At 30.8% G+C, this 22,962-nt stretch overlaps 4 protein-coding genes, 1 non-coding gene and 1 pseudogene across 5 annotated transcripts; 4 read left to right on the top strand and 2 right to left on the bottom strand.

The window, feature by feature from the left end:
- The first annotated feature begins 3,757 nt into the window (after positions 1 to 3,757).
- Positions 3,758 to 7,407, top strand: LOC100780972 (rop guanine nucleotide exchange factor 5). Its single transcript, XM_003538385.5, has 7 exons — positions 3,758 to 4,357; positions 4,571 to 4,687; positions 4,855 to 5,009; positions 5,119 to 5,193; positions 5,274 to 5,564; positions 6,040 to 6,396; positions 6,673 to 7,407. Exons 1-7 carry the CDS (start codon positions 4,066 to 4,068, stop codon positions 7,180 to 7,182), a joined length of 1,797 nt encoding a protein of 598 aa, XP_003538433.1. The 5' UTR covers positions 3,758 to 4,065; the 3' UTR covers positions 7,183 to 7,407.
- Positions 7,408 to 7,648: 241 nt separating this feature from the next.
- Positions 7,649 to 7,720, bottom strand: TRNAP-AGG (transfer RNA proline (anticodon AGG)). Its single transcript has one exon. It is a non-coding gene; the product is annotated as a tRNA-Pro (tRNA).
- A 746-nt stretch (positions 7,721 to 8,466) lies between these two features.
- LOC106795207 (uncharacterized) lies at positions 8,467 to 9,123 on the top strand (annotated as a pseudogene).
- Positions 9,124 to 10,947: 1,824 nt separating this feature from the next.
- LOC100780432 (uncharacterized) lies at positions 10,948 to 11,517 on the top strand. The gene has a single exon (XM_003538384.5). The coding sequence runs from the start codon at positions 11,001 to 11,003 to the stop codon at positions 11,334 to 11,336; it is 336 nt and encodes a 111-aa protein (XP_003538432.1). The 5' UTR covers positions 10,948 to 11,000; the 3' UTR covers positions 11,337 to 11,517.
- Positions 11,518 to 14,908: 3,391 nt separating this feature from the next.
- Positions 14,909 to 15,798, top strand: LOC100779901 (alpha-amylase inhibitor/lipid transfer/seed storage family protein). Its single transcript, NM_001253963.2, has 2 exons — positions 14,909 to 15,375; positions 15,556 to 15,798. Exon 1 carries the CDS (start codon positions 14,987 to 14,989, stop codon positions 15,323 to 15,325), a length of 339 nt encoding a protein of 112 aa, NP_001240892.1. The 5' UTR covers positions 14,909 to 14,986; the 3' UTR covers positions 15,326 to 15,375; positions 15,556 to 15,798.
- Positions 15,799 to 18,795: 2,997 nt separating this feature from the next.
- LOC100795477 (uncharacterized) lies at positions 18,796 to 22,505 on the bottom strand. The gene is made up of 6 exons (XM_006591301.4): positions 21,987 to 22,505; positions 21,179 to 21,236; positions 20,804 to 20,988; positions 19,900 to 19,978; positions 19,710 to 19,769; positions 18,796 to 19,218 (listed from the first exon to the last, which is right to left on the bottom strand). The coding sequence occupies exons 1-5, from the start codon at positions 22,137 to 22,139 to the stop codon at positions 19,753 to 19,755; spliced, it is 492 nt and encodes a 163-aa protein (XP_006591364.1). The 5' UTR covers positions 22,140 to 22,505; the 3' UTR covers positions 18,796 to 19,218; positions 19,710 to 19,752.
- Between the last annotated feature and the right edge of the window lie 457 nt (positions 22,506 to 22,962).

Raw genomic sequence — 22,962 nt, 5'->3', positions numbered from 1 at the left:
GAAAAAAGAATAGAGGAAAACGTTAATGAATTTATGTCAGCTTTGATTATACAAAATGACATATGACATGCATATCATCTATTTTTTAAAGAAATTTAGTTAGCATGTAATGCTAATATAATTTTTTTATACTGTTATTTAATTATAAATCATTATATATAATAAAATAATTTCTTTTTATAGTAATCATTTTAAAAATCATATTTTAGATGATTTTAATTAATTATTAATGCAATTTTTAAACTAATAATATAAAAAAAATTAAATTCTTGATTTAGTTTTTTTAATAAAAAATCAAATAAATTAAGATTTTACTATATAAGTCAACAAATAAATTAAGATTTTACTATATAAGTCAACAAATAATGAGATAATAATGTTTTTTTAAAAGTGTCAATGCATTTTAGTTAAATTATTAAATTAATTAAAACATTTGAATTCTTTCTTCATAAAGAACAATAACATCTCCATCTAAAGATAAAATTACTTCTAAATCACTTTTTTATGTGAGAAAATGTGAAGTTAAAAAAATTAAAATAACAATTGTTTGAAACAGAAGAGAGTAAAAAAGTCCAATTTCCTATACCTATTATGACTTTAACTACAAAAGTAGTATTATAGTAGTTTTTTTTTCCTGGGTCTAGCTTAGTTGTCTTCAATTTCTACGATAAAAAAAATAGTAACTTTTTTTTTTTAATTAGACTAACGTTTTTTTGGTGATAAGGGAGGCTTTAAAGTCCTTAATTAGAGTAATGTTACATCAATTGTATATAATGCACAAATGTATTAGTTAGGGAAACAACAAATGTACTAGTTTGATGAATTTTTTATTTTTTATTTCTCCTAGCTTCCCTGAGTAGTGAGTTCCCTCTTCGAGTTCGACATTTTTCACTTTTGGCCGACCTACGCCGTAGTAGACCTTCTTTATATTTTATACAATTAAAAATACATACTTTTAACTGAATATTACTAGTTCCTGATTATTAGGCAAATTTTATGGTCATGCAATCAAAAGCAGTTGTGGATTTTTGTCGCCTATGGCTATCATGCACTTTAGTAGCAACAGTGCAAGACGACGAGGAAGAAATGGTTATATAGTGCGATAATAATGTTTCTAAACGATATAAAATAATGATAACCATGCTTGTGGCTAATTTAGTGTATGTTTAGTTTATAATTGAAATTATTATGACATGTTTTAATGTAAATCCAACAAATAAAAGTCTTGATTTTTTATAGAATTACTTTTATCCCAGAATTCATTTTGCGCTGAATTTTTAAACATGTTCTTATTTAGATTGTACATTAGCTCAATGTTTGTTTGATTAGATTTATGTATTCTTAAAATTAACTGTGTAATATTAGGATAAATATTACCTATATATTGGTTATTTCATTTTTTAAGACACTCTTTTTTATTAAAATTTATAAAATTATGAGTAAAATTTGTTAAAAAAAAAAGTAAAACTTTATATTCTTTGTGATTTTTAAAAACTTTTAATTATAATAAATTATAGTCAGTTAAAAACAGTGTTTCTAAAATTTGTTGTCAGTTTAGTATTTATTTTTTATTTTTCCACTTTTAAAAGAATGTTTTTATTATCCATCATCCATTTAAAAAATCCAGACAACATTAATAATGGTCCTTTAATTATATCCCTATTTCTACTTAAATTTTAAAGACTTTACATACTTATGATAAATGTAAAAAATTATTATATTAGGAAGTTAATAACTTTAGGTAAATCTATAGGTAACTACAGTAATTGTATCAGCATATACTTGCATCAGAATTGAACTTTGGCCAATGTGGAATGCTGTCAGACAGTATACATATAGGCTAAACAAGCTCCTCCATGTATGATTTTATGGGTTTAGCAGAACTTTAGATACAATACAGTAAGGTAAATAATAGGTGAAGCATGTAAAATAAATTTTACAATATTATTCGATTATGAATAATATTACATGTTAAATTTGTTATTTTTTATAATTATTATTTAAAAAATCATATAATAATGATGTCTGATTTATTGATACTTAACCGTGTAAACTGTTTTACAATATATCATCATTAAACCTATAAATATATATTTGATTAACTATAATGTCTACTAATTATATTTATATCTAGTTAATAGTCATCCAAAAAAATATTTATATATTTTCTCCATAAGAATATCGTAGACTATTATAGAGAATTCAGTTTTGTTTGATAACTCGTATCTTCATTTAATTAATTAATTAATTAAATAAATTTGGAAAAGACCGTTAGCTTGAATTCTAGCTTGGATAATGAAAGATTATCTTAAAGGATGTGAGCAACTTTCTGTCAAGGCCTAACTGCTCTTTAACGGCCATATTTTGGTTATAAGTGGAATTAAAAAACAGACATAAACTGACGCAAATTACAGAATAGCCCTTGGTTGACTGATGGTAATAATAAGGTTTTAGCTATGAATTGATCACGGAAATTACTGGATAACCCTTGATCGATAATAATTCAGAACTCGTGAATAGATGATATTATACTAAACTTTTTTTTTAAAAAAAAAAGAATCTATGGGACAAATTTTCAAGTGAAGTAGCTGATATTATACCAAAAAATTATACTCCATAAATTATACTCAATAAATTCTCATCCGGAGTTAAGTAAGGATGCTGTTTTTTTTTAATGCAACCGAATCAAACAAAATTCAATGTCGATAAATGCCATCAATAACTTTGATAGCAGGAGTTGGAAGATACAATGTATGTTTGATTTGATATTGAAAAATAGATTTTGAGTTAAAAAATAATTTTGAATATATTTTCATATGATTAGTTTCACAAAAAATTTAAAATTGATTTTGGGTCCTGAATTAATTTTCGGTTAAAATAATTTTGAATAATTTTTTGTTGGATTCAAAATTTTATACTGAATTTTACTCCTCATTTAATTTTATAACAAAATATTAAAACATAAATCATATTACTTCAAAATTAATTTTAATCAAAATCAATTACATGCAAAATCAATTTTATTAATATCCATCCAAACAGACACATAGACAACCAGGACTTGATATTTTTTGCATATTAGTATACTAATTTTAATCATCATTTGCAAAATCTTCTTCATATAAGTTAAATACTCATACATTACTCTAAACACACTTCTTCTTATCAATTAATTTTTTTTTTGAAAATCACAAAAATTCATATTTTATTTCATAAATATCTCATAATTTTATAAGTTTTAATCAATAAATAAATAACATGTAGATATTAAAAAGAGTACTAACACTTTTTTAATTTTTTTTAAACTAAGGGTGTGATCATATAAAAAGAAAAAGAATAAAAAATGAAAGAAATAAGCAATAAAATAAAACTCATACTTTTACATTCAATTTTAATTCAATTTTTTTTTATCACAATTCACTTTGTTTTATTTTTTTTTCACCCTACAGTCCTAATATAATTAATAAACTACACTTTCAGATTCTTATTTAAATTTTTTAATTTAATTTGAGAGACTAAGATAGTAGTACATTTTTAGACACTAAAAATAGTGATTTGCATTTGCTGGTTATGTGTCAGTAAAGCACGGGTACAAAATGTTGCAACGAATAACAGTGAATGTGAAAGGCCAAAAAAGTAATTATGATATCTCAGCGTGTTGTTGTAGACTTGTAGTTGAAGTGTTACTCACAGCTACCAGGTTCAAATTTTTTTATTGATATTATTTTGAAAGTACCCTGAGAGCGAAAGTCAGAAGAGAGACGTTACTAGCATTTTAGTAATAACTTCAAACTTGAAAAATCAAATTTTGTTGTTGTATGCCACTGCATTGCAGGGAGTGGTAGTAGTAGTAGTAGAATCTCACAATCCTTTTCGGAAAAAGCCACACGTCTTCATCATTACTACATCGTCTTTTCTTTCCATGGAACAAAACAACCTTAGCGGTCCCTTCATATATCCTTAAACAACCATTTCCATGTCCCAACCCACGTTCCCAGTATCTTCTTATCTTCGCGAGTGGTGACTGCCTTTTCGAATCCAAAAACACCTTTCTTTTCCTCAAAGATGGATGCTTTATCTAAGAAAAACGAAAATTCTTCTCAAAAGAAAAGTGATGGGGTTGTTTTGTCTTGTCTCACCACAGATTATTCTTCCAGTGATACCAGTTTCTGTGGATCCAGTTCTTCAGTTTCTACTGATGAAGCTAAGGCAAAAGGGTCTTCTTCACCTGCTCCTCTTGGTTGGCCTATTCTCAAGGCCACAATCTCCAAGCGCTCTAGTTCTGATGAAAAAGAAAACAGACATAAATCCCACTTGGAAGACAAAAAGTTTACCAGTATTGGCTTGAAGTTGTCAGGTTAGTTTTTTTTTTTTTTTTAATATGTTACGAGACAAATGGATAATTGGATATGATGTGTTTGGAAACTAGAAAAGGATTGTGGACAGGAATTTTAAAGGGTTGGAGTTATTAATCCCTTTTTAAGTCATTAATATCACTTTGACTTTGTTGTCTAATAACTCTAATTGGTGATAATTATTGGATTTTTTTTTAAAATTTTGTTTGGAACAGAACTTGACATGATGAAGGAGAGGTTTGCAAAATTGTTGCTTGGTGAAGATATGTCAGGTTCTGGAAAAGGGGTTTGCACTGCTTTGGCCATTTCTAATGCCATTACTAATCTCTGCGGTATGCTTTCCATCTTGCAAACACTTGCATAGGCTCATTATGTAATTGAGAAGCTGTTTACTTAGTTTGTCTATGTTGGCAAATAGTTCAAAATTTTGAATTTTCTGTTCTGGTTTTAAATTTGAGTTTTATAACTTATTCAAGTTTGGATTATTTGCAACTTGTAGCAACTGTATTTGGGCAATTATGGAGACTAGAACCTTTACCTTCTGAGAAGAAAGAAATGTGGCAGAGAGAGATGGAATGGCTTGTTAGTGTTAGTGATTACATTGTCGAGTTGATGCCTTCTTGGCAAACATATCCTGATGGGAGTAAGCTCGAGGTAAAATTGGATTGAGTCTTAATTTTAATGATGAACTCTGATTTTATTCAAAAGGGGGAATTGATGAATCATGAATCTATGATGTTTTCTAATATGGTGCATTCTGCAGGTAATGACTTGCAGGCCTAGGGCAGATATTTTTATCAATCTTCCAGCTCTCCGCAAACTTGACAACATGCTTCTCGTGAGTATTGAATCTTGTTCTCTCATGGCTCACTATAATTGAATGATTGTTGCCTTAATGTACATTTTCTTTAATAACAGGAAATTTTAGACAGTTTCACTGCTACAGAGTTCTGGTATGTAGACCAAGGAATTGTAGCCCCAGATGCAGATGGTTCGGCCTCTTTTCGCAGAACAATTCAGCGGCAAGAAGAGAAGTGGTGGCTTCCCGTGCCTCGTGTCCCCCCTGCAGGACTCAGTGAAGACTCAAGAAAACAGTTGAATCACTCTCGAGAATGTGCAAACCAAATACTAAAAGCAGCCATGGCTATCAACAGCATTGCTTTGGCTGAAATGGAAGTTCCTGAGTCATATTTGGAAGTTCTTCCTAAGGTCTAATCTAAATGCTATCATTAATACACTTTTTTCCCCTTATGTCATTCTATGATTAAGATAAAAGACCAAACTAAGGGTATTGATTACACCATTACATGGCATACCTTAGTTACCTGCAAATAAATTCAAGGGACTACCACACATTTTCTTTTGGCATACATGTACATTACCTTAAACATCGAGGGTTCAATCTTCAGGCTTATGTGTATAAAAAACTCTATTAAGAGACATCAACTCCTTAAATGGACTTAAATATCTTGAAAGGTACATTACCTTAAACATCAAGGGTTCAATCTTCAGGCTTATGTGTATAAAAAACTCTATTAAGAGACATCAACTCCTTAAATGGACTTAAATATCTTGAAAGAACATTTTCTGACTCGACAGATACCCTGGGATCACCCCGAAAAAAGAAAAACATGTACTAATTTTCTGTCATGTTATGACTTTGTCTTGAATATGGATTTTGCAGAATGGAAGAACTTGCTTGGGGGATTTTGTTTACCGTTACATAACATCAGATCAATTCTCCCCAGAGTGCCTTCTTGATTGCTTAGACATATCCTCTGAACATGTTGCACTAGAGATTGCAAACCGTGTGGAAGCAGCAATTTATGTTTGGCGGCGAAGAGCTCACTCTAGGTCCTCACCAAACCCCAACCGTTCTACCACAAAATCATCATGGGAAATAGTCAAGGACTTCATGATTGATGGAGATAAGAGAGAACTACTAGCAGATAGAGCTGAAAACATTCTAGTTTCCTTGAAGCAGCGTTTCCCAGGCTTAAGTCAAACTACCCTTGATACCAGCAAGATCCAGTGCAACAAGGTGGTTGGTTCAATGCATTTTTCTTTCTGACAAAATTTTGATACAATTCCTTAGATGTTGGTTGGTGTTGTTTCAATTAGAATTTAATTTGTATCTTGTGATTCGTGATAAAGATATACATTAAAGGACTACATGGATTACCAGGGTGAAACTCTAATTTTGATTGAAGAACAACCCCAACAGTACTTAAGGAACTGTATATAAATTTTTTCCCTTTAATCATTACATTCATAGTAGCATATATATCATTGACACATTTTCACACAAACATTTCAGGATGTTGGAAAATCTGTGCTAGAGAGCTACTCAAGAGTATTGGAGAGCATGGCTTTCAACATTGTGGCCCGCATTGATGATTTGCTGTATGTTGATGACTTGACAAAACATTCAGAGAGGTTTGCATTGGTTCCTACAACTACAGTTAACATGGTTTCTCAGCAGAAGAAGATTACACGTCCACCACTCTCAGTGTCTGTCTCAGGCACTACACCACACAAAGCATCAATTGGCACTCCTAGCTTTTCATCTGCGGCTGTGCCACTAATTAGTCCTGCAAGAGGGGAGAGAACTCCTTTCCTCCACAACATCAACAACAGCATCAAACCTCATCGTCGCGGCTTTGGGGTGAGGAGAGTGTTGTCAAATTATCTTGGTGTAGAGACAAAGACTACTAAGATATGCAGCAACTCAACTGAGGTGAATTGTTCAAACCCAAGTAGCAAGAAAACCGAACTACAACAACAACCAGAACAACAACGTCAGAAGTTTAAAAACAGGACCAAATGACTAGCAAGGTTTTATCCATTTGAGCACTCAATATGGTAATGGTAGTTGAGATTCGGTTGCACAAAGTTTACTTTAGGAGGAGGGAGAGAGATTTAGTGTTGTAAAGCATCAATTATTATTATTATTATTTTTTTTAACTTTTTTCATTTGTATCATTCACGAATATATATATTTATTGGTAGTCGAGAATTCAAATTCATAGTGTTAATTACAGTAGCTTACTGAGATCTGAATTCTGAAGCACTGTTGGTATTCATTATTTTTGAATTTAAATATGCTGGGAATCACGTTGACATTTAATGGAGCATAGTTGTTTATATCATCACAATTGACAAATGGGACCTCTGCACAATTTTTCTTGTAGCATTGATTAAAATGTGTTTTAGAAGCTAGAAAGTGGCCACTGACAAATGAAGACTTTCATAAACAAAAAAAAACAAGGTATTTAAAAAAGTAATGATGAATGGGGGCATTCCGAGAATTGAACTCGGGACCTCTCGCACCCTAAGCGAGAATCATACCACTAGACCAAATGCCCTGACTGTTGATATTAATTATTATGAAATATATTTTATAAAATAAAATGTATTAGACGAAAATGTTTACATAATTTGTTTCGTAAACATCACAGCCCAGCGCGTGCGCTCTTCCTCCTTGTCAGCTTGCTTTTGCAATTTTCTTTGAAATAGATTTGGAATCACATATTAATTAACATGCCATAGAGATACATCCAAAGTTATGGTTAATAAGCACTTTTCAACCAGCTGAGCTAAATACTAAATTTTGATAAGTTAACAAAAATTAAAATTTTAAAAGATTAATTATATTTCTTAATTTTTGAAATAAAGCAAATTTGTTCTTTTGTTAATCTTCTTCCACCTCTTAATTTCTCATCTTGGATCCAACTATTTGGGAGGTTTGTGATAAATTTAAGACACAGTATAATTTTAAAAGTTTATAAGTAAAAATATTCAATGGAAATTAAGAGGATTTTATATGATTTGAGATCAAAGTTTAAAGAAGGTAAGTTGAGACTTTACTGTTTTTAATGAAATTTGGTGTTTTGAGTTGTGAAATTTACAAAAACCAAAAAAGTTTAAATAGTTGAATAGATTCAAATTTGTGAAATTTAAAATAAAAAGCGAGAATTTAAGGGTTTTAAGAAGAAGAAAAAAATACATTGGTGAAACTTAGTACTTTTTGAAAATAGGACCGTTAAACAAGAAAAAAGACAGACAACAATGCAAGAAATTTATTGTATTTAAAGAAAACGTGTGTGTAAAATAAAAGTGCTTTTGTTGCAGTGAGATTCCACATTTCCATCTATTTTTGTGGTCGTCGTCGTTTTCTTTCTTTCCTTTCCCCTGAAAGAGTGAAAACAACAATAACAATAACAATGTCTTCTTCGTTTACGAGTCTCCACATCACCGCGTTAGACGCGATAGTGAACGTGAATTCCCTTTTTCACCCTCGCCGTCTTCATCGGCCTAACCTGGAACCCTAACGACCCTTCCAACAGCCTCAACACCGATCCGGCGTCGTCAACCGCACCGCCCTCCGCGCCGGCATGCTCGTCTCCGTCGCCGGTTGTGGCTTCCTCATGCTCGCCCTCGTCAACGTCGCGCAGATCAAGCTCGAAACCCTCGTCTGCGGAAGCTCACACACTTACGCCGCCGTCATCCCGCTTCTCATCTTCGTCCCCCTTGCACTCCTCATCTACTTCTCGTTCGTTCTCTACGCTTTCACTCGCTAGCTAACTAGGTTTTGCCATTGCGATGTTTTGAGGTGTGAAAATGAATTGAATCTGAGTGAATCAAATACTGTATAAATTAAATTGAAGTGGTGTTTTGGTAGTGTGAAGTGTCACCTCTGAATTTCATGATGAGATTATTGATTCACATGTTTGTCAATATATACAAGTAATTTTGATGATTGGGATTATAGTGGTTATAAGGATAGGTTAGGGTTTTCAATTGCATTGCAAATTCAATTATATTATACACTTGTGTTGGAATTTAAGCAGAGTCTTTGGTTCCAAAAATTATTAGTAGAATCGTTCTTCATCTTCATTCTGCTCTAAGGATTAATTTCTCTCTCTCTCGATACCACTAAACTGAGTGTGATAGATATAAGAATTAAGCTTCCCCCTTTTTTTTTTGGAGGGAAATTAAGCTTTTCTTTTTATGCTGCTTAAAAAATATATTTATTTTAGCTTTTTTTCCCCTTAATTCACTTTCTTCTTTTTATTATCATGCATGAGCTGAATAGAGGGATTACAGTGAGGCAGTGAGCAATAAATTTTTTTCTTGTAATATTTAACTCAATTACATATTTAATTTAAGACTCAAATTTAATATTATTGATCGATAAAATTGGAACAATTCTACATGGGTTAATCCACATTCTCGGTGGTTTGCACTTCATTTTCTATTGCCAAATCACTTTGAAAAAACGAGTAAAAGAACATGTTTTCATGTGTATGCCCACTGATCAGGCCTTGTGGGTTCCCTTCCAAAAGCATATCTCAAAATTTCAAAAGGAAGATGTCAGAAAGGAAAAGGGAAAGTTGTTGTAATTGTTTAATGGGCTGTGTGTCATTTGCAGCCTGCATGGGTTTGGATCAAAACATTTTGTATGTTTAGTTGCAGGTCCATATCTGTTGGTTTATTAAACATGCCTATTGCTTCCAGTACTTCCCAGTTGCTCCCTGCACCCCCTTTTTACGTTAATCCAAAAGGTAAAAAAACTTTCCAGACAGAGTGCATGAAATAACTCGAGAAGTGCAGAAAGCTACTACCGTTAAACATTCAAGTTAAATGCAAATTCACAAATCAATCTGTTTATTTGCATGATTTTTTAACTACTAAAATCATTTTAATATAAAACAAAATGTTAGTTTGGGATGTCTTTGGGATGCACAAAATTCATTTTTTATTTATTTATATAAAAACAACATGCGGACCAATCCAGGAACTAGTTTGTTTAATTTTGGACTCACGTGAGCTTGTTAAATATATTAGTAAATACGGCCCATGCAGATTAATTTGTTTAATTGGAATGAAATTTTTTTTATCCGTAAGACTTGATTGGCTCTATTTTTCTAAATTAGGAATAATGCTTTCAATATCTGTTTATTAAAGTTTAAAATTTACACAATGTTTGCTTGATTATATATTAAAAAAAATGGAGAAAAGGATGATAGGATAAAAATATTAAATTTTTAATATTTATTAAAAGAAAAAAAATAAGGATAGATAACTTTTTGTGGACCTCCAAATTTGAGTGAAATGGAGGAGTAAAGTTAATTCTTTTTCATTTTTTTTTTGTTTTAGAGTATTTTTAGAAAATTAAACAACTCTTTAGAAGATAAAAATAATAAAGAAAAAATTATGGAGTAACAAAAAATTGAAGTTTAATTTATTTTTTAATCAACATAAAATTATTTTAATGTGATATTTTTTTTCTACATATTCAAACATCATATATATATATATATATATATATATATATATATATATATATATTCTAATACCAAGTATATAGACCCGTGCTTCCTGATTCAAAATATTCCCAGGCCTGCTTCTTCTCTTCAGTAAGAATCTGCGGGCATGAAGCTGTAATCCTTCTTCCATGAAATTAAAGAATGCACGCAGAAACCAAATGCTTTGGAACGAGGTTTTGTACATAGTTGCCTGTTTATTTTTCCAATCTAGCAATATATATAGACCATAGTGCTAGACAATTTTAATATGTGAGTTGCATTATTCCAAGCTTTAAGCTACTTAAAAAGAGGAAATAATAAAATCCATTCAGTTAAGATGAGTAAGTTCGTTGGGTTGTTCCTGCTGGTTTTGGTCAGTGTGGCCGTTGCTGCTGAATTCGACCATGGTCCTGTGTATCCTCCTGAACACGACAAACAGGGTCCATGTGGAAAGTTCAGCACCCTTAGAATTTTGACGCATAAGCTGCGTCACTGTGAAAAGCCTGCACGAAACCTGAGGGCTCCTGTTTCTTCACAATGCTGCAATGACCTTTTAAATGTCAGCATCCCTTGCCTCTATGCTGTTTTCTCCTCTGATGCTTTCAAGAAAGTTGGTGTTGATCCCAAAATCGCAATCACCATTCCCCATCGTTGCCATTTCATCAAGCCATAGAGCACTAGTTAGTTACCAATCTAGCATACATGCCAATATATATATGTATATGTATATATTTACAGTATGCTTGTGTATTGCATGTTGTCGTTAATAATTTGAGCTCTTTATAAAGACTCATAAATAAGTTACATTGTAACAACTTCTTTATTATCTATCAAATAAATTTTATATCTTTCTGCAAAATATCCTTTTGGGTTGTTCAAAATTTAATTTTAATTGGATGGGAGTATCGTATCTGTGATGTTGGTTTGCGACAATGCTTTATACATATCGAACTGTTTGCAATATAGCTTCTTGGCCATGCTACATAAAACAAACTTGTCTAAGAAACATTTCTCTAATTGAATTTAATTATCGTATAGTTTCCTTGACCTTTTGACTACGCTCTTGATCACTGCGTTAGCGACACAATATCAGAGTATGCGTTGTGGTTGCTACAAATTTCTATAAAACGTAATACTACAAAAAGAAGAAAAATGTTCAAGAGAATTCTATAACCGTGTATGCATATAACATGATTTCTCTAGATAATAAATTCCTGGAAAGTTAAAGGTATATAGTCGGTGGAAAATCAATACAACTTTTGCAGATGAAATTGCTCTTAGCTAGCTTTTGCGAACTTGAGTGGTACGAGTAGTGGAACATGAAGGTGGATGTCTTGGCATCAATCTTATGATTTATGAAGATGTCTCTGAACCTACGCTATAGGAGGCTGTTTTGCAGCTCAGACTCGAGGACAATTGTTGACTTGATCATTAAGTGTGCGTTTGGTTTGAGATTATAGAATTAATTATGGATTTGAAATTAATTTTTAAATACATTTACATATGTTTAGTTTTCTTTAGAGAGGAATTTAACATTAATTCTTGACTAAATCAACTTTGAGTAATTTTTATGTTATTTTTATGTTAAATTCAAAATTTTGTATTAAATTTTACTCTTAACTTAATTTTATAATAAAACATCTAAACATAAACTACATTATTTCAGAATTAATTTTAATCAAAATCAATTATATAAACCCCATCAAAGACACACTATGACACTTCCCACGTTATGCCATTAAGCTACGTTGGTGAACCAATTCACAAAAACTATTTAGATCAATTCATAAAAATTCAAATTTTTATATGAATAAACAAAAACTAAATGCAACTGGCCTGGTTATTATTCTTGAACTCACGAACTCATTGAATATATAGGCTCATTCAAATGCAACCTATGCAAACTGATTAGTTTAACCAATAATTTAAACGGGGTAACTCTTATTTTACGAATAATTTTTTTTAAAGTATATATTCTTCTTATATAAGTAGGATTTCGTGTTTTAACTTTATGTCTATCTTTTCCTTGATGACATCAAATAAATAGGAAATTGATCAACATCTTGAAACAAGGTTGAGCTGATGAAATGTCTTACTATGAATGGTTTAATTTCCTAATTAATGAGGTTGCACATGTATTATATGAGGATCTTATTCCTCCAAAATGAGTAACTCATTTTAGAGCATTTCCAAATCTCAAAGAGTTACTTAATTATTTTTAAATACCGTTACTTTTTTTTTTTTTTTTTTATCATTGGATGTGATCTATGTGTTATATTAGATTGCTTTGAGCATGTTTAATGGGTGAAATTTAAGTAACCTATTTTGAATTTCTTATCTTATGTTAATCTATTCTTACAATGTGACATCATAATTAAACAATTCATATATTTTGTTCTAATGTTATCATTTTAAGCAACTCTTAAATTATTCCCTTAAACGAACCTTAATGGCAATAAAATGTTTTTTCCCAATAGAAACCGTTGCTTATATAAGCAAGAGAGACTTATTTAAACAACCTAATATGATACATAAATCATTTCCAATGGTAAAAAAAATTAAGCAACAATATCTAAAAATAAGTAATTCGTTAAGCAACCAGCATTAGAGATGTTCTTATATAAGCAATGGTTACTTATGAGTGAAAAAATATTTTATTACTATTTAAAGATCATTTAAGGAGAATAATTTAAGCGTTGCTTAAAACTTAAAACTATATGTACCATTGAAACAAAATATGAGTTACTTATGTATGATGTAGTAATATAGGAATCAATTAACATAAAGTAAAAAATTTAAAATGAGTTATTTAAATTTCATCCATTAGAGATGCAGTTAGTAATTTAAATAATTAATCTCAACATTGATGAAAAAACTACTTTTCCTCTTATTTACTTTAGAAAAAGAAAATTACATCCATTACACGCAACGGAGACTGGACTGTAATTGAGTGTTACGAGCTACAAAGCCAATAAAGTTAAAGTTTGACAACATTTAGCACACGCTGAACTTATTTACAGCCCAATCCAATGGCCCTAAAACAACGAAAAGTTGGCAAACTATACTTTTGTGTAACGTGTAGGTTTTAAAATAGAATAATATTTCAGTTTTATGATACCGCGGCTAATTAATTTAGCAATTTCCTTTGAAAAATTAAAAATTTTCTTTATTAAGAATGTTAGAGAATATAAATACAATTTTTTTTAATCAACGTGACATTAATACGAAATATTTCTTTTTGCTTATGATTAATGTTCCTAAAGAATTTAATTGATCATCTATTTTTCTTAATTATATATATATATATATATATATATATATATATATATATATATATATATATATATATAAAATTAGTATATGAGATCTTATTTAAAAATATGAAGTTAAATTTCACTCGAATCAATGTGTTGGAGTATAATAATTTTTTTCGTCAACTATATGAGACTCTTGTTTTTTAAATAATATACAGAAACTAAAAGTTTATTTTTAATGAAAAACATAGAAGGGGTGTCGGTATCAAAAGGACAACAAATCAGATTTTGACTATTTTTTTATCCATTTAAATTCGTACGATTAAACATTTTTCTTGATTTATTATGACCTTCTTATAATTTGTTATGAATTTATTTCAATAAATCTCAGAATTAAATTTATGAATAAAATTCTCTTATGATAAGCATCCTCCTTAAACAAAGGTTAGAACACATTTGAGATCAACTTTCGAGCGTATCCCTAGTTTGACTTCCGCATGCATGTGGCAACCTCCAAGGTATGCCTTCACTTATCTTATTAATAAACCATGGACTGTCTAAGTATATATAGCATGACGTTTCACAAAATAGCATCGTTGAAAAAGTATATTTATTTTTCGATTCTTTATATATATATATATATATATATATATATATATATATATATATATATATATATATATATATATATATATATATATATATAAGAGAAAGCCTCCATAATAAGTAAGACATGTATACAGGGTGTTCATTAAGATATTGTAAAACCAACTACGTACCAAAGCTGTGCAGTGCTTCCTGATTCAAAATATTCCCAGCGCCTGTTTTCTTTTCTACGGTAAGAATCTGCGGGCATGAAGCTGTAACCCTAGCTATACCTTCTCCCATGAAATTAAAGAATGCAAAATCCAGATGCTTGTGAACATAGTTTACTTGTTTATTTTGCTAATCTAGCAATATATATAGAGCATAGAGCTAGGCAATTTTTTGTGAGTTGTATTCCAAAGCTTGAAGCTACTTACAAAAAAGAAAAAAAAAAAAAGAAAACCAAATTCTTCATTTAATTAAGATGATGAACAACTTCGTTGGTTTCTTCCTGCTTCTTTTGATCACTGTGGCCGTTGCTGAATACGATCATGGTCCTAAATATCCTGAATCTGAACACGAGAAACATGGTCCATGCGGAAAGTTCAGCACACTTAGAATTTTGACGCATAAACTGCGTCACTGTGAAAAGGCTGCACGAGATGTGAGGGCTCCTGTTTCTTCACAGTGTTGCAAAGACCTTGTAAATGTCAGCATCCCTTGCCTCTATGATGTCTTCTCTTCCGATGCTTTCAAGAAAGTTGGTGTTGATCCCAAAATCGCAATCACCATTCCCCATCGTTGCCATTTCGCCAAGCCATAGAGCACAAGTTATCACTAATTACCTATCATAAATGTCCACATATTAATCAGGTATATATATGAACATCTCTATGAAGTATAATTATTTATTTTTCACAAACTTTATCTAGAAGCTGATAAATGGTTATATTTCTAAACTGAACTAATTAAATTAAACATGTATATACTCATCACATTTGGCTGTTATAAAGTATACCATGTGCTCATTGTTTTTCTCTAATGTAATTGCAGCTCTTACAAGGCTGAAAAAGTCTGTTAGGCAACCTGAGGATTTTACAAGTCGTCAAAGCTTCAGGAAATACATTGTGTGTTGTCGTTAATAATTTGAGCATGTTATAAAGCCTCATAAATAAGTTACGTACCTTGTAACAATTTTATTATCTAAATTCACGTTTTCTTAAAACATTTTGGTTGTTTCTAATTTAATTTTATTTGGATGGGCGCCTGTATCGTAAAGATTACGAGTATGTTTGAGTAAACATTGGAAAACATCAAATTTTTGTTTGTAAATGAATCTCTCGACCCTTATTTTTGCAATATTAATCCGCTAGATATGTATTGAAACAAGTATTGTCGCCTTTTCCACAACAACTCAAACATGCCCTATATTGTTGGTTTGCCACAGTACTAATGCGGAGGACATACTTTCTATATTGAACTGTTCACCATTTAGCTTCCTCGGCTTAGCTGCATAAATCTTCTGCATATGCAGTCATTCACAGTACGAGAGTTTCTATAGTATCTCATAAATTTAGATTTTTTGGCGTAGTTAATTTTTAGACTTACTATTATTTGGTGGACTCTACTATATTACATGAGATTTAAGAATTTTAATAAGTATTTTCACTTATGCAGATCATTCACAGTACTAGAGTTTTTACGGTATCTCATAAATTTAGGTTTTTTGATCGAATTAAAAAGTTGGGATAAAAAATATAATTAAGTCAAATAAATAATTTTTATCAAGAAAATATAATGGAATAGAAAAATAGTTTTTGGAGTTAAGTTTATTTTTTAATCAATATAAAAAATATTTTAACTAGTCAGTCAACACCTCTACCATCAACATCTCCACATCAACCTTCTCCTCCACAAGCATGACATGTTTTTGAGTCATCTAGTAAAAATGGATGTGTCAACTTTTTAATTTCTGTATTGATGAGGTTAGGATGTGTGGAAAGCCTACGAAAGAGAATGTGCACATGAGACGCTTTTAGCGAGATTTTGGTGATGGTGAGGAGGATGCTGGTGATGATGTTGCAGTTGAGCAGGCCAAGCCCTCATTGATGAGGAAGAGAATTGTAGTAGATGAGTTGCCAAAACTCTTTTCCAGAAAAGTCAAGAGGTGTACAGCATTTAACATAAATTTGGAACTTATTCAGATGTCCAATGTAATTTTTGATGGACAAAGATTTAAGTTAATAATAAAATTATTCTTTTTTTTTTTCCAAGTAGACTAAGCAAACATTATTATTAAAGAAAAAGGAAAATTTTAGTAATGATTCTAACTGCACCAAAAGGGCGCCTCTTTATATAGGCTAAGTGTGGAAGCCAAAAGGAAAGGAAGACCCACCCAACGAGGGACTTGGGTGTAAGACTTCAAATATCTATATCTTCATAGGGCCGGAGATGCTCACTGAAGAGTGATCTGATTCAAACACATAAATTGAGTAAGCTTTTTATTTTATTTAACATTTCATACCATTCAATTTATTATTAGTATTATTATTCTAAAATAAATGTTGCAAATTAATGAGATATACTCTTTTCGTATCTTATTACGATGGGAGAAGATAAGTAACAATTAGCTAGCTGAGAAACAATTTAGTGAAAAAGAAAGATGATTAATTTAAAAATTAATTAAGATAATTTTTGAAAGAATGTTATAAATTATTGATAAATTTAATGTTATTAACTTAATTAATTAATTTTTTAAAGAGTAAAAATTAGTTGAATGGACCTTATAAAAAGGGATGGAGAGAGCATATAGTTAAATATTTTTTATTTTATTTTATTTTATTATAATCTTTATATAACTTTTTACTAATTTATTTCATATATATATATAGTCAAACTTCATCTGATTAACAAATATATATATATATATATATATTAGGTTAATTAGATGAAGTTTGACTTATGTGATAATCAACCAACCAGTAGAAGATAGAACCTGCATTTATCTTATCTTCTTCTTATAAATAAACCACAGAACGTCCATGTATAGCATGACGTGTCACAAGATAGCAAAGTTGAAAAATGAAAATGTAGTAGCTTTTATATTCTTTTAATGCAAGAGAAAGCCTCCATTGATCCAGTATTTGTTTCCAGATAAGATATACAGTCTGCAGTTAATTACCAAGACCCTGTGCTTCCTGATTCAATATATATATATATATATATATATATATATATATGGGTGCTTCTTTGGTAAGAACCTGCGTGCACAAAACTAGCTTGTCCCGAGAAATTAAAGAATGCATAATTCACATGCTTCCTAACGTGGTTTTGTGAATGGTTGCTTGTTTATTTTGCTGATCTATGAATATATAGAGAACATTGCGCTAGGCAATTTTTGTGAGTTGCATTCAAAGCCTTAGAAAACAGAAATTAATTTTAGTTACGAAGATGAGCAAGTTCGTAGGGTTGCTCCTGCTGCTTTTGATCACTGTGGCCGTTGGGTATCCTGAACATGAGGAACGTGGTCCATGTGGGAAGTTCAGCACATAAGGGCTTCTGTTTCTTCACAGTGATGCAAAGAGCTTTCTAAGGTCAGCATCCCTTACTTGCATGCTGTCTTCTCTTCCCACGCCTTCAAGAAAGTCGACGTTGATCCCAAAATCGCAATCACAATTCCCTATCGTTGCCATTTCTTCAAGCCCTAATACATCAGCTTAATGTAATGATTAGTCTCATGACTCATTTGTGTTGCAAACTTGCAATGAACGTGCTTGGGCAATAGTGGTTGACGTCGCTGGACCGGAGATCAAGAGAAAAGAGAAAGTAATTTTTTTTTTTGTTTTAATTTGGATCGAGAGAAAAAGAAAAAATAAAATTTCTCTCTATTCATTTGGTGGAATAAAAAGGTAAAATATAGTATTTTAATAAAAATAAAAAAGACTTTTTAGCCTTATGTGAACTAATAAATAATGTTATAAATTCTTAATAAACTAAAAATTAAAAATTATTATTTAACATTGTTAAAACTTAAAATTGTTAAAGTCTAATTTTAAATGTAATGAACAACATTATAATCGATTATTGATAATAATATATTTTATGTTTTTAGTAAAAGTTTTTTTTCCCTTAACTTGAATTTCAAAATCTTATTAGGATTATGATATGTCTTAAGTTTAAATTATTCATTAATAAAATTCTTACCTGAGAATAAAAAATACATCTTTTTGGATATGATCGAGTTCATTCCTTGTCAACACCAACATTTGTTGGTTGTTTTTAGTAAAGTGAACCTTAGAAATATATAACTCTTATTTATAAGTCACAGTATGCATGCTACATGCTACAGCGGGTAGAACGGGAACCATAAAGTACATTTAACAAGATCACATGATTCTAAAACACTAATACTAAAAGTCAGTTACCCACACCAAACTTTTTCTATGAAATAAAAGCACAACAGGGAGTAATTATGGCTTCAAGCTACTACTAATTAAATAGAAGGGTTGACTTATATATATGTTCTACTAACTTTATATATATATATATATATATATATATATATATATATAAATGCGCGCGAGCGAGCTGTGACAAAAAGGACCCAACACATGCTGAAGAGTACTAGTGTCCGCTACCATGTCTTTATTTCCGTAGTTAATTAGAGTACTGCTACTGCGTACAACGTACGTGGTCGATGATCATATCATTATCATCCTGCAACGTGAACAAAGTCCATGTTTGAAAGCTGAGTTAAAGAGTGAATCAATTAATATACATATAATTCCACCAGGGTGTGTGCCAAAGAATTTTATTCAATTTGTTTGTATATGAGAATTTGGATATAAAGTAGCAATGTTTCTCCTTGCACGCCAAAGAAATGAGGACAGAAAGTGGAGCTTAGAAGAAGGACGTGATGCATTAATTGTAATTGTAAATACAAATACACAGAATTTGACTACTCTGCGGTAGCTATATATTAATCTTTGAGAGAAAAATAAAAACACAAATTGTAATTGTTACTTATGCAATCTGCAATTGAAAATTTTATAAAATGCATACGTACACGTATTAGGTTATTAATTTTTGTTTTGCTACTTTTTTAATCAATCATATACTTATATATTTTTCTTTAAAATGCATTCTTCGCTTTACTTCTGTTTAATTAGCAGGAAAAGATACAGAAGTTATATTTAAATTTCAAATACCTGCTATAATACAGGATGACGAGGTTGCATATTTTGGCAGACGTTAATAATAAAGAGAACCTGCGGAAACCGAAAATAATATAGGTATAATAAAGTCAGTAAACTTTGTGCTTCAGTAATTAGAATGTCTGTTTTTATTTTTATTTTTATTATTATTGTTTTTGCTACTAGGCAACCAAGATTATCCTACCTTGCCACCAGTTCCCTCTTGAAGCACTGTTTGAATCATTACCATTTGGATCATCATCATCCTTCTTGTCTTTCTTAAACTGCAAAGATTCCAGATATGATTTTATTAAAAAAAAAAACACAACACGCATATATGTATGTCAACTAAAAACAATTAATAAAGTTTTAATTTATTCATCAATGCGCGCGCGCATATATATATATATATATATATATATATATATATATATATATATATATATATTTATAGCCAATGAGCCTTGCTGCATAAATGAAAAATATAAATCATGTATATGCCATTAGTTAAATTTCCATGGTTTCTCGTTAAACTTCTATATGTTATTTTTTATATTTTCTCTCCTTTTGCTACAAATAACCATAAAAATTTATATTCAAATAATGGTAATCAATTTAAGTAGAATTTTATAGTATTGGTTAAGAAAATATCATATCATTTTAGACTTGAATTTATCTAGCTACTTTGCTTTTTTACATTTATCTTTTAAGTAAAAAGGAAAGATAAAAAAAGTTTAATTTTTGTCTCTTTCTTTAGCATATAAAAGCAAGCTTATGAGCTACTAAAACATACAAGTATGTGTTACCAAAGAAATGCTTTGAACACATTAATTTTTATTATTTAAAATTTATTGAAAATCATAAATTTTAATTTGATGGATCTCATATCTTATTTAATGATTTTTTAATTTTTAATAAATTTTAACCAATAAAAAAATGTATTCAGATGAAGAGTGTTCATGACCCTTCTCGTATCACTAAATGTAATTGAATTCAAACTGTGGGAGGTTGTACTTAATAATAATATTATATATTAGGTAATTATCCTTTTGGCAAAACAAGAGCATGCATGGACCATCATGATAAAGGATAGGAATTAAGGCACTCACACTATGGTGGGATTCAGTGGTCCTGGTTCTTGGGGAATAATTTTCTTGACCACCATAATAGATTGATGAACTGTAGTAGCTGGGCTCCACTGTCTCATTCTGATGATGATAATTGGTACTAGTAGTATTCTTGCTGTTGGAGACGACACCGCTAGCGCTGCTTTCACCTTTGTAACTGTAATTTCCTGAAACGTATAATCCAACTACTCAAGCTTTACTAAATAAGCCTAGACATTTAAAATTTTGATTGAAAAAAGCCACATGCATGTTCCCTGTATATAGACAAGATTTGAGTTGAGATGAACTGAAGAAAGAGAAGGGCATATTTAGTACTCTAGTCAAAGTGGTATATATATATATATATATAATACGAACCTGGTGCTCCATAATTTTTGCATCCCATGTCCTGTTTTGTTGAATCTCTCCCTCCAACCTAAAGTTATATAGTCAGTCACAAAAGAGTAGTTGTAACAGGGTTAAGTATATATATGTGTTATGTCAATTATTTTTCACAAATTAGCAGTATATGCTATATATATTGCTCAGAGATCAAAGCTGATGATAGTTAACTTTAGTCCAAGAGTACTGATGCAAGAACATATTCATTCATGCTTAAAGTTGTGATTAATGGTAAACTTTAGACGACACATAGAAGAGCTAGACCCAAAGAATTTTAGAAATCCATACTCATCAGGTTGCTTGCTAGCTAGCTCAAATAACATCTACAAATTATTATGCTCCATTTTGTGCAAGAATATATCATGGTAAAAAATAGATCAGCTATAAATGAAAAGTTTTTTTTTTTAAGACATGCAGTTATAGTTAGTTAGTTACCTAGATAGAAGAGTTTGACCAAAATGCTTTCAATAACTATCATGTAAAAAGGTGCTAGTGATACATACTGACTCAAACGAATCAAGGACCTAAAACCATTGAAGTTAGTAATTCTTTTGCTATTATACCAACTAACTAAAGCTATCATATTCCCGAAAAAATTAACCTGTTGCTCAAGTCAGAAACAATAACTATGCCATATTGCCAATCTCAAATTAAATAAAAATTAAAACAAAAACATGTAGGGATGCTATGTAAGTGATTAATATAAGATTGAGCAAAATTAATTAACCCATGCATGTACATAAAAAATAAATAAAAGAAGAAAGTAGGAGGGAGACATGCATACAGTGGAAGGAGGGGGTGGGAAAATGGAGCCAAAGATGCTGGTGGATGAAGATGAAGTGGTGGATGGGTCCTTGGGACCAAAAAGATGATCAAAGTTGGTGAATGATGATGAGGAAGGGCCTCCTCCTACTACTTTCTTTTTGTTGTTCTCCATGTCTGCTGGGGTGGGGTGTGTGAGTGTGAGTGTCACTTACGACTAGCTAGTAATTTAGCTAGGGAAGCTTAATTACTTAGCTTTTATGTTTTTGGAGAGGTATGATAAAAAGCTAGCCTTTTCTTTTTTCTTTGTCAACCAACGAACAAAACTACTATAGTTTGATAAGTATATATCCTATAACGACCAAAAGATTGGATATTTGCAGGTTGGGAAGAAGGCAACAAAATTAAAGAGATAACGAAGGGTGGGAAAAAGGGTAGAGAGAGAGAGAGAGAGAGAGAGAGAGAGAGAGAGAGAGAGAGAGGGTGGTGGAAGAGGGCAGAGACGAGGGAGAGGAGAGCACGTGATGGTAGCAGATGATGTGTATAACATTATACGTATAAGAGTGCTATTTATAAGCCCAAAAATATGCTGCGCCCATGTGCCCCTCATTCAATTTCCATCCCTTTCCCTATCTTAGACACATCGACACCCACTTGGGCCCCACGTGGACTTGATAAATTCAAACCCCTCCTACCATATGTCTTGCTCCTCCATCTTTCACTTTCTACGCTCTATTTTACCTACTCAAGTGTATTAAAGCAATAATTTTTTTTAGTTTTTGAAATTGAACACCATACCAAAAAATTTACAATATTGATTTATCGTGCTCAAACAATTAATCTATTTTTTTATTATTAAAACAAAGATTTGAGTAATGAATTTTGAAAACATAGAGTGATAATTGAGTCCTTAGAGATCTCGATTCATTCATCATTTAATTTAATTGTGATTAAATTTAAATGAGTAATAATAAAATATATTATTGATATAAATTCAA

The sequence above is a fragment of the Glycine max genome, chromosome 11 (assembly GCF_000004515.6).
Source record: "Glycine max cultivar Williams 82 chromosome 11, Glycine_max_v4.0, whole genome shotgun sequence".
In the NCBI taxonomy this organism is placed as follows: domain Eukaryota; kingdom Viridiplantae; phylum Streptophyta; class Magnoliopsida; order Fabales; family Fabaceae; genus Glycine; species Glycine max.
This window is presented reverse-complemented; position numbering and strand designations above follow the sequence as displayed.

Coding starts and splice junctions, on each gene's coding strand:
- LOC100779901 (NM_001253963.2), top strand. CDS start 14,987: ATGATGAACAACTTCGTTGGTTTCTTCCTGCTTCTTTTGATCACTGTG.
- LOC100780972 (XM_003538385.5), top strand. CDS start 4,066: ATGGATGCTTTATCTAAGAAAAACGAAAATTCTTCTCAAAAGAAAAGT. Junction 5,194..5,273: donor AACTTGACAACATGCTTCTC/GTGAGTATTGAA, acceptor CTTTAATAACAG/GAAATTTTAGACAGTTTCAC. Junction 6,397..6,672: donor GCAAGATCCAGTGCAACAAG/GTGGTTGGTTCA, acceptor CAAACATTTCAG/GATGTTGGAAAATCTGTGCT.
- LOC100795477 (XM_006591301.4), bottom strand. CDS start 22,139: ATGGAGAACAACAAAAAGAAAGTAGTAGGAGGAGGCCCTTCCTCATCA. Junction 21,237..21,986: donor TCCCACCCCCTCCTTCCACT/GTATGCATGTCT, acceptor ATATAACTTTAG/GTTGGAGGGAGAGATTCAAC. Junction 19,979..20,803: donor CCACTGAATCCCACCATAGT/GTGAGTGCCTTA, acceptor GAATCTTTGCAG/TTTAAGAAAGACAAGAAGGA.
- LOC100780432 (XM_003538384.5), top strand. CDS start 11,001: ATGAGTAAGTTCGTTGGGTTGTTCCTGCTGGTTTTGGTCAGTGTGGCC.